The sequence below is a fragment of the Urocampus carinirostris genome, chromosome 7, assembly GCF_059441175.1.
Source record: "Urocampus carinirostris isolate Australia breed hairy pipefish chromosome 7, RoL_Ucar_1.0, whole genome shotgun sequence".
Lineage (NCBI taxonomy): Eukaryota > Metazoa > Chordata > Actinopteri > Syngnathiformes > Syngnathidae > Urocampus > Urocampus carinirostris.
The window spans coordinates 12368382-12380444 of record NC_142355.1 but is presented as its reverse complement, the minus strand read 5'-3'; the positions used below and the strand labels follow the sequence as shown (position 1 = coordinate 12380444).

Sequence of the window (12063 nt, the reverse complement as noted above, 5' to 3'; positions counted from 1 at the left end):
CATTGTTAATCTTGTTTTGTCCATGGGGTGGCACATGTTGATTTGGGGGTGTATAAATGGAGCAATGCTTGTATTGTCAGGCAAGTATCTGACTCGGAAAAGCAAAATGATTTTTAATCGCTACGCTAAGATGCGCTGCGCAAAAGCTGGTTTGTTGTTAACCCTTGGTTTGAGTGTCTTTTGTGTTGAGGAACACGCTATCCGACGAGAGGGTTGAAAAGCTTCTGCTCCTTATCTACATTCAATGGTTTGAGAAGGGGTAGGATAGTCCGGTTAGCTGGATACATAATAGAATAAGCACAGAATTTTTCATTTAAAAGGTAAAATAAGATGGCGGCATGCGCGAGTGCAGCGGCTTCACATGTCTCTCCAGTAAATCTTTTTAATTTTAGTTATTTTTATCTCTCATCTTTTCTTTGATAAATAACCTTATCTTCTCTGTTCCTTTATCTTCTTGGCTTTTTTACCTCACTGTGAATGTGTGAAACTGGAGTGTCATGCCCAATTTCGTTGTCACAATATGTTAACCCATTTTGTAACAATGACAATAAAGGTGTATTCTATTCTAAAAGGTATCTTCTATTCTATTCTATTATCTCAGGTTGTTCGAGTTATACTGCAGTTTTAAACACTATGTTGTGTAATTTATTCTTCATATGTTTACTTTTTTTGTGTAAAATATTTGAAGTACAGTAGCATGTGTCTACTTGACCAGTTGTCTGACTTGAGACCGCTAGAGTAAACCTCACTTCATATCATTTTATTAGGGAATTTTGTTGTGAAATGAATATTTTGAGTTCAGTTTCCAATGTCTGCTTGACCAGTTGTCTCAGGTTGTGAGAGATGGATTTAGTTTATTAAACTCACTTTATATTGTTTACTGCTGATTGTTATTTCATCATATTATTTACTGTTCATTTTTTTGCACTTTAAGTGTAGGATAAATCTGTTGCTGGATGCTTTGGAATTTTTACTGTGACAGTCACACAGAGGATGAAAATGAATGTCACATTGCTACATCATGGGCTGCACGGCGGCCAAGTGGTTAGCACGCAGCCCCAAGGTGAAGAGGTCCAAGGTTCAATTCTAGCTACCGCAGCCTCCCTGTGTACAGTTCGCATGTTTTCTCGTGCCTGCTTGGGTTTCCTCGGGCACTCCGGTTCAAGTCAAGACTTCCCAAAGCGCTCTACAGTGTGCTTCACATTTCCCAATAGCGGCCATGCAGCCATGTAACCTGCTTATTGGGGGTATTAGGGGTTCAGTGTCTTACCCAAGGACACTTCGACATGTAACACGGAGGAGCCGGGATTCGAACTGCGATCTCTTGATCCCAATACGAGCGCTCTACCTCCTGAGCCACTGCCGTCCCCCGTTATTGAGCATTTTATATCGTAACTTTTTAGCAAGTCATTGGAAAATAAGTATCTTATTTATTTATCGTTTACATGTTCTCGGTTTGCGGCCAAGCGTGTCACATTTACGGTTTTAGCCCCAAATTTTTATTTCGGAGCTTCCCTGAAGGTCTCTAAATTGTGTTTATAACAATTTTGGCTTTTAAAATGAAGCACCCTCTGAAACAAGATAAGAACATTAGTAACCTTGTCCCCTAACAGGTCAACAGCTGTTTAGACCCACATTATGTAAAACACAGCCTGTATGGGCAAGCATATTCAGAGCACTGATTTATGGAGAAAGTTTTAGAAAGATTGGTTAAATTAACCCGCCAGTTTGGCTCACATATGCCTGACATCAAGAAAATTACATTGATATAGCGCTTTTCAAGCCAATGAAGACCTTCCAAAGCGCTTTACAATGTGCTTAACACTTTCCCATTTTACAAAATAACTAAGAAATAGCAGCGTCAGCCATGCAAGGCAATTACCTGCTCATCAGGGGCATTAGGGATTCACATGTCTTGCCCAACGACACTTGGCCGTAAAACTCGGAAGCGCCGGGAATTGAACCTACAACATCTTTATCCCAGGACGTCATAACGTTATAACGTCAATATGGGGGATAATTTACTCAGAGATACAGTACTACTGTACCATTGGAAGAGCATTTTAGAGAAGAAGAAAAGAAATGTGATAAGCAGGGTTGGGTAGGGTTACTTTAACTTGATTACTTTCAATTACTTTTGGATTACTCCAATACCAAATATGCTAATAAAAGACAAAGGAAACTAAATATGAATAAAATTACAAAATTTTGTGCAGGCTTGGGGAGTAACGGAATACATGGAACGGCAAAAATGATGCTGGCAAGCTGTTTGGATTTATTTTCTTTTGTTTCTGTCGCATTTAATGTTAGTTTTGCCGGAGATCAAAGAGATCAAAGCCAGGAGAGAAAGCTTACCACGTGTTGTGAGTCATAATTTTGTTCATATTTAGTTTCTTTTGTCTTTTATTAGCATACTTGGTATTGGAGTAATCCAAAAGTAACTGAAAGTAATCAAGTTAAAGTAACCCTACCCAACCCTGGTGATAAGCCAGGCTGCTATGTATCACTCATTATCTAAAAAATGTGATTGGTGCGCCCTCACATTTGAAGTACATGCTACAATTTCTAACTGTATATATTTGACGGATGGCCTAAGAAACCATCAGGACAAGAAAGAAACTGCCCTAAATTGTATACACTTTTGGAAAATCAGAGGCACAACCACAAGAATTCTGGTTATGTAAGTAATAATAATAATAATAATAATAATTTCCTTTGTATTGTCATTCTTTGTAACAATGTACACAGAACGAAATGTCGATACACCTGACCCGTTGTAGCGAGTCGATGCAGCCGCAGCCAGAGGGCGCCGCCATTATACCAATTAGGTATGTCTCGGTCGAGGCGCGAACCAGCGACCTCCCAGTCTCAAAGCGGGCACACTACCATCTAGGCTACTGAGCTGGTGATATGAAGAAAAAACTCGAGTACATTTTATAATTTACAATTACAGTTAATTTTGTGTTAGCTTAATTAAACAATGATCCAATCCAAACTGAATTTCTGCAACATAAGCCTACTAAAATGTCATTATTCACCTTGCGATTCCTGTTCCCTTTTATAACGTGTCATTTATCATTTGTGATGCATTACCTTAACAAGTACATCATGGCTCCTTTGCACATCATTTTCTTATTTTCCGTTGCAGCCCATTTTCCTGCAACCAGTGGGGGGTACCTTTTGCCAAAGATAGGTCTGGGCGCAGTAAAGTTCCCTACCTTGAGCGACAACCACTAATGAGGGAGATGTAGCGGAGAAATTATTTTAAAGACTCAGTGAGCATATCTTTTTCATTATTTTTTGCCTACTGGGACAATTATGGGAAAATGGTGAGGAAAAAAAGATGAGTAAAATGTTGCTAAAGCAAGATATATGATGACAAGCAGCTGATTGACGATGGTCGATCGAGGGCGGCATAGCTTGTAAACCACTTGATGAGGCGTTTTAGCCACATCAACATATTTCTAAACTACGAGTATGTAAAAAGAATGCCTGTTTTTAATCACTGCCTGTGTGTTTTTGCTTATTATTCGAATCAGTTAATTGAGGGAGGGGCTTATAAATTAATTGATGAGTAATTTAACCACTTAAGTCAAGTCACTGAAATATATCATGCCACATAAGATTGGGATTTAAGATATGATGACTGTTTCAAAATATACTCACAGAAACATTACAATCAGTCTGAAACAAGATACCCAAAAACTATCAAGCTAGGATAGCTCACCAATAAGTCCCTTGGTAGTCAGCTAATGAGATGATTCACTGAAAACATGGACTCGTTACATCCAGGACCGTCAAGTGAGGCCTACAGTGTAAAATATTTACTCCAAAACACATAGCCTGCATTAGCCTATGAGGGGCTAAAACGGACATCGCCTCCTTTACCTCCGAAAATCATTAGCCAGTAGTAATAATAATAATAATAATAATTTCCTTGTATTGTCATTCTGTGTAACAATGTACACAGAACGAAATGTCGATTGCACCTGACCCGTTGTAGCAAGCCGATGCAGCCGCAGCCAACATAACTGATTCAAATAATAATAGACACATTGGTTAGCCAATGAAATTCAGAAAAGAACAATAAGCAGAATGTACGGAGTGTATTAAAATAAGACCCCAAAATAAACTTCGCCAACACCACTCGTGATTTATTTTTACGTACCATTATTACGTGCAAATGTGCACAATAGTAAAAGAGAAGTCAAACATTTACAACTCTTTGAGAATAAAAAAAATGGCCAAAGTAAAATCCACAGTTGCAGAGGTTTTAGTGCTGTAAACTGGTCATCTCCAAATGGCCAATTTTGAAAACGCCTAGACTTACCTTTGGAAAAATGTCTGAAATACATTGTTTTGTTTTTCGGATTGTGATCAAATTGTAAAAAGCACCAGGTAAAACGTCAAGCTATTGTCTCACCTGTTTTCCAGCTAAGATGCCCATGCTACATTTAGCTGCAGGCATTTGATTGCAAGTTGCACTTGCAGTGATTATTTCAATTTGGGACCAAATTTTATTGTGTTACCTTTCAAACGTTCAAGAACAGCATTCAAATTACTTTGGGTATGTCTTGGAAAGAGACTTTAGGCAAATTTAACAGCAATGGGGTTAATGCAATTAGAAGGGTCATATATAATACACACTGGGGCTTTAAATTGTGCTTTGCTATTTTTTTTTACTTTACTACTTTGAAAATTCAATTTCACAACTAAATGTAGATGAATCAAAGAGTTAAACCATGGCGACACACTATTTCTATAAAGGTTGGTTGATTGGATCCCTTAACCACTGGGGTTGTAGGGGCACCATTTCCTGTGGTGTGTCTTGGGCAAGTACAGCCTGGTGGTGGCCATCCTTCTACATGTGTTTCCACCCGGTCTTGAATTGTTTCAGCGAAATGAAGACATTTTTCTTTATTTTCTATATGTTTATGCCTGCCTACTAGTCTAAACGGTACATCCTGGTGTCAAATTTTATTTTATTTGCGCAATGTACAGCAAAATTGACCAGTTTTATCCATTTCAGGATGTGGCCAATTTGTGACTTGAGGTTTACTGAAAATGAAGTCCCATTTGCACAGGGAGCAGGTGAATCGTGTTTGGTTATTATTCAGCCTTGAAATGGATAAAAACGGGTGATTTTTGCTTCTAATATACATTCTAAAATACCAGTCAAAAAAATGTATAAGTGTGGGCAAATATTGGCGCATCAAGCAAATGAAAAGCACAAGTAACAGTATTTTTGATCTAAGCCACCTATTCACACCAGCTGTTCTCTGTGTGCCTGTTGCTGAGCATGTTTTGGATTTTCCATTGAGCATTTTACTAAAGCGGCTGACCATTGCTTTTTGAAAAGGACATTTTGAGCACTTGGGAAAACACAAACAAATGATGCCAAATCTTAATAAAAAAAAAAACAATAATAAAAGCCCCAATAAGACTGAAAAATCTTATGGATAGTCCTCAAACATGATTAAGACTACGTTTTATGGGGTGACTATGTAGTATTATCGAACAAAGTCTTAATACAAGACTCCTGAAACTGAGTCAGAGAAAGAGAAGCACTTCAGATCCAAGTTCATAATTTATCACTTATAGAAGCCTTGATCGGACTCAGTATTATAAAGAATTCACTAGAGAGCACTCTGCATCTAGAGAGACGATCCAGCGAAAGGCACAGCTGGTGGCAGCAAGAGGACCATCTGCTCATCATTAGATTAGTTCAAATACGCTGAGACATTAGCACAAACACACATTCTGGTTACCCTGCATCGTGGGAACTTTAGGGGCTCTTCAGCACTCTCTTGTGGACAGCAGATATAAAATATACGCTAGGTTTAATTTTAAACGCAATAAGAGTGGATTTTGTGCATGCTCACGGATACTTTTAATCACTAGCAAATTATAAGGATGACCGACATTATTGAGGTTGGTTTACATAAGGATAAGTCCAATTACATTTCCATTTTCCTGGACCTAACACATTTCAAAAATTGTTTTGTACCTTTTGCCAATATCTTTTAATTTTCCTCCATTTTCAAATTACTTGGCCAGGTTCGTAAACCTTTTACATGACCAAATTCAAACAAAGTTTAAGAGCTTTCAAGCCCATTTTTAAATTTCTCCAGCACCATTAAAATAAACTCAGAGTGAATCATGTATTTTGCAGATCCACTAATATATCTTAAATGTACATATACATTTTTTAATCTTGGGTGTTAAATTATCAAGACATAAATGTGAAATTTTGAGTAAATCGGTAATGTATTTGTTTTTTTTGAGACAAATCACTCCCCATGAGAGTTGCGTAGGTTACAATTTCAGCTTCAGGAAGTTCTTCCGATTATAATTTCCAAATAGGAAACGCAAGCTTAATTCTTTGTTTGGACCATGATAATTGATACGTAAACCTTGCACTAATATACATTTCAGGTTTAGGATGAACCTGTCCTCTTGAGTGCTATCTATAGTGGGGAATGATGCTCCATAGGACTATACCAGAAAATGTTAATCACGAGGGAAGAAGAAATGAAAAGGCAAAGCAAAGTCAGAAAGTAGTGTTAGCCTAATTTGAAAGCAGACCAATTGTTAATCATGGCAAGAATTTCAAGCATTTACAGGCACTTCACCCAAAATTCAAGCACTTTTTAATCCTTGAAAAAAACATCAAAATTTAAGCATTTTCAAGGATTTCAATCACCTGTACCCTGGTTGGCATAAAAAAAGTGTTGAAACTGGAGATCAACCAATATCCGTTTTATAGGGTATCGGTAATTGGTGGCCAAGGAGGGGAATAACCGGTATTTTAAGCCGATATTCTGTTGTAGTTACGTTTGAAAACTAGAATGTGTTCATTAACGTAAAAAGCAAATATTCATGTTATATTCTTTTAATTTTAAATGAAATAAATACTTACGAGTAATAACGTAATTCACTGGTTTCAAACAACATTGCTTGGACCTTTTGTAGAAATTTGTAGAATTAAAGATCAACAACATCATATGGTCTTTTAATTTTAAATTAAATAAATACCTTTAGTCAAAAGAACTGGACTGCTATAATGATATAGTAAGTGTATACCAAATGAAACTTATTTGGGAAGTTTTCTTTTGAACTAGTTACATGTCAAACAACTGAAACATAACCTGAAGAACTATCAAAACACTACTGTTAAGTGTATTCAACCCCCATTGACAGTGGTCAAATTAACAATATTTATTAGAGCAAAAAGGCAGCAAAGATGCTGTAAGTTATGTTAATCAAGTATTTTGGATCACGTAATCATACAAGACGGCGACATCGGCTCCTTACTGTATTTCTGCACCCTTGAGCCATTTTCTGCGGACAGATCACTTATACACAGGAAAGGCCCATGTACCTGAGAACTTAGTAATGCATGTTAAAATGAGAAAACAGGCCAATGTAATAGATGTTGCATGAAAGTACTGTCGAATTACACTAGCGGCGGTTTCAATGTTGTTGACAGTTGCCACGATAGTAAAAAACACTGGGAGACGTTGTCATAATTCTCGGAGGATTAACGAAGGAACTCTAGCCACATTACATTGGTGTTTACATAATGTTCATAAAAGATTGCAGTCCGCAGATTCGAATAACATTGTGAGAGAACTGTAGCGTGTTTGATGGACGCTTTGCCTGTCTGATTAATTCTAATATGAAAATCGATGACTTTGATGAATTTGTGGATGTAAGAGTTAAAAATAACGTTGTGAATGCCATAGCAATTACATACCATAAATTCCGGACTATAAGCCGCTACTTTTTTCCCAAACATTCAACCCTGCGGCTTATTCAGTGATGCGGCCAATTTATGTAATTTTTCTAATGGTCGCCAGCGGCGCTCGAGTTCAAGGCACATGACGCAGCTTACAAGCTAAACGCAATCGAGCAGTCCGATAAAGAAGGAAACAGAGCTACTGCACGTACTTCACCTTGCGAGCGTGTTGCTAGCGTGTTTTTGAATAAGGGAGCGTGGGACGACTTCTACATGACAAATCCTCTTTCCCATACTGGGGAAGTGACTTTGATGACGTCAGTTATTAGGAGGTAGATGAGGATGGTTTGCCGTGATTTCTACAGGTGCCGTATATTTTTTTAACAGAGTCATTGCGAGCGTGTTTCTAGTAGCGTTTTGCTACGCTTCACAGGCACAGTTTGGGATGAAAGTTATAATATTATTATTAAAGCTTTGTAAACTCTCTCGGTGTACCGTCTTTCTTTGTAAATATGTGTAACCATGTATAATATGTATTTGCAACTGTATATTTTTGTAATGTATTTATTTGTATTTATTTTGGACACTTATTCTGATAAGTCTTGCACTGACCAATTAAAAAAAGGGGCGTAACAGACGCGGAGATGATGGGAAATGGGGACCGGTAAAGGTGATTGTTTGTGGACACGGCAGACAAAAGTGGATATATATATTTTCCCACCCTTACCTTTGGAAATATACACTTTTTTTCCTAGGATTACTTTTAACGGGACCTGGACTCTGCAGGTCTGCATCACATCTTAACTACCGGTATCGTTTTCCAGTCATTTGCCGGTCGTGGTCGTTAAACTGAGTACTGTATACTCAGTTTTAAATTAATTCATGTAATTGTGTTGCATTTTTTAACGTGGGCGCACGCGGCTTATATACAGGTGCGGCTTGTGTAAGTATAAAAGCGGTTATCCTCTTAAAATGTGGTGGTTGCGGCTTATAATCAGGTGCGCTCTATAGTCCAGAATTTACGCTACATGCGTTCGGCATACAATACTTACAAAGGTTTTTAAAGCACGAAAATAGAGCCATTGAGTAAGGCATCCCGAAATATGGTGGCTTGTTGCAGATCTCTGCTATTGTCTTTTCCAATTTCTACCTGTGCTTATATTTTGGGGACCAGTTTACATTTAAAGAATAAGTTAATTAGGGCAAATATTTAATAACTTGTAAGACAAAAGGACATGTAAAATGTTTTCAAATGTCCCCGCCATGTTTCGTATTTATACGTTGAGGAAAAGAGCAGGCTTTGGCAAGTTTGATACTTTTGATTTTATTTTGGGAAAAAGACACATAAAATCAACAAAACCGCTAAACCCGCTCTCCAGACAAAAGTTTATTCCTCAGCACATTTAATTTCACTGTGTAAGATTTGATGACTTGATAAAACTTATAAAATAAGAATAATGCCAAAGCCTGTATCCCAAATGTCAACTAATACACCACTTTAAACTCGTCTCCCTCCCGCAATTTCTTAAGATCGTTAAGGCTCATTTAGACCTTCATTCTTTTCTTAAATAAGGGTTCCAAAACAAGGGGCAAGCGGTTACTTTGTAAAAACCTCACTAAAGTCTGCAAACTGGGATCCCAATCTATTCACTTTCAGCACAGACTTGTGCAAAGCTCTCTGCTGGTTACGATTGTGTGTGAACCTAAACGAGCAGGGATTTAATGCAGTTTTCGGGTTTTATCATACAAGATAATTCAAAGTGCTAGTGCAGTGCTCCTCAATTATTTTCGGTTGTGCCCCCTAACGAAGAAGAAAACATCTCGCGCCCCCCCCAAGGCCCCCCTAACCCTAACACTCCACAAAATACTATACTTTATCTATAAAACTGCTTACCTATACATAACACTGTATCTGTATCATGTTATAAGAGTATACATCAAGTCAAGTCACATTTATTTGTATAACCCTTAATCACAAGATGTCTCAGAGAACTGACAGGATTACAATTGCACCGTCTGATCTTAAACCAACATGCGGGCAAGGAAAAACTCAAAAGCTCAGCGTGAGAAAAAAAAGAAACCTTGAGAAGGGGCTTCACAAGTGGTAATCCCCCCTTCCAGGATGGTGTAATAGATTTAGAAAAAACTATAGACACATATATATGTCTCTCTCACTCTCCCCTTTTCATACCTCTTAAATATTTTTCCATGGTATCACCTGAGAATCCGCTACAGTTTACGCATTTTGGTAAAGATAGCACCACTGCCCCCTAGCAAAGTGAAGTCCAACTGCAAGAGCGCCATGGAAGATGACTTATTTCACTCTCGGACAGTCACAATTTAGTAAGACTCACCTGGGAACCGAAATATGACACAATTTGATTTAAAGTCCATCGATGCTTCTTAGTACATACCCAAATTTGTCCAGACACTAGAAAAACTGTTGATTGTATCAAACACCAGATATTTTTCAGCACTAATTTAGCATTGTTTTGTAAAATGTTGCTGTTCTATCATGCCACTCATGAGAACCAGTGAAGAGAAACCAGGACTTTGATGGAACCCGAAAACCCCAAAATAACCCAAAAGGCCACCAAACAAAACTGTAATGCACCTTATGTCAAACTCATGACCTGCGGGTCAAATGTGGCTCACCACATTATTTTATGTGAACGACAAGAGAATGCTGTGAAGCACAAGAGAGAAATGAGCCCTCATCGAATCAAAAAATGACCTGCAGTTTTAAATATGTCAACTGGATGTTGCCTGAGCCATGCACCGGTTGCAAAGCACCCACTATGATGTATTTGCTGATGACCATCAATCAACCAGAGAACATATTATATTATTTTGCTTAAAATAAAGTCAAGGACGCGAAGTTAAATGAAGCTTTAGCTCTTCCTATAATAGATATGATACATGACAGCAAAGTTCCCATATTCAGGTAAATAGTTTCATAAAAAGATAAAAACTTTTAAATCATTAATCAATTATTAATCACCTAAATCAGTTTTTCTATTTATGTAGTCATTTTTTATGCTTTTATGCTTTTCGTCACTTTCCAGTCTGTTTCCCAGAGTTAAATAAATAAACTGTAGTGGAATTGAAATCAGTATTGTTTTTATTTATTTTTTAACAAATGCACAGTTGATAAACACTACAAGGATTTAAATCTTAGTGAAGGGAAATAGATATTGAGAAAAAAAACCTGAATAATCGTTTGCGATCAAATCTACTTTCGTGAATCATAACCTAATAAAGCCAATTTAGTGGGTTAGGGAAGCATTACTAGTGCATACTTTGAAATCAAGACAAACAGAACAATTTGTAAATGAGCATTATTGAAGTGACTTAAAAAGACGTCTTGTCAATGAGCACTCACCATACATCTTTCCTTCGTCCGACAGTATAATTTTCCTTCTTCCGCAAGGCGGGTAAATGGCAAGGGCTTCTTGGAAGCTTTGCTCAATGTCAGGGCTCCAGACCCCCTCAGGGTCCCCATCCATCGTCTTGTCTCCACCAGAATCACTCAGTCTGTCCATGTCATCCCCAGGACTCTCACTGCCACTCCAACTGCTGCGTTCCATCTTGGCAGCTAAGGTTGAAGTAGTTTGTTTCGAAATTACTTATGGTCCAAAATGTTCCCTCAATACTGGATGGCAAACCATAGGAAAGTTATAAGTTGGTAAAATCCCAGGGGCCGTGCCAGGAACCCTACAAAACAAAGAAAGGAATTTTTATGTGATATGCAGAGAAAATTAACAGCTCACTTGTCAGTTGTCATTAGTACCGTATTTAGTCATATATATACTGCATATTTTATAACCATGAAAAAGAGCTCAGAGTTAGGGTGCGTGTCATACTCAAGGTGTTACAGTATTATCGCAAAAAATTGTTTGTGACGGGATTTGAACCCGGGTCTAACCACTGGGCCACCAGTGATATGTAGTAGAACACATGTGAAAAGGCATTGGGTTTCATCTCATTATCACACAATCTTGTCGGTACCAGAGACAAATGTTAAGTTTGGTGTGCATTTGACATGTTACAATGAAAAATAATTTGTCACTTACAATGACTTGAAGCATATTAAGTACGTACATCTCTTTCATAGCCACATTTAAGCACTTTTTAAGGCCTTTAAAAGCTGATTTTCTAATTTCTCCAGTACCATTAAAAGAATGAATCCGGTGTGAACGAATTATTTTGCAGAACCACAATTATATATGCGATCCATCCATCCATTATCTGCACCGCTTATCCTCAGTAGGGTTGCGAGGGTGCTGGAGCCCATCCCAGCTATCTTCGGGCAGTGTGCAGGGGAG

The 12063-nt window shown here is 37.9% G+C and overlaps 1 protein-coding gene across 1 annotated transcript in view; it reads right to left on the bottom strand.

Annotated features, from left to right (window-relative positions):
• LOC148362363 (transcriptional enhancer factor TEF-1-like) overlaps window positions 1-12063 on the bottom strand; it is a 71364-nt gene that overhangs the window by 25959 nt on the left and 33342 nt on the right. The window contains exon 2 of the mRNA XM_088339784.1: window positions 11121-11452. Coding sequence (XP_088195910.1) covers window positions 11121-11325 — 205 coding nt within the window. The 5' untranslated portion in view covers window positions 11326-11452. The remainder of the gene's footprint in view (window positions 1-11120; window positions 11453-12063) is intronic.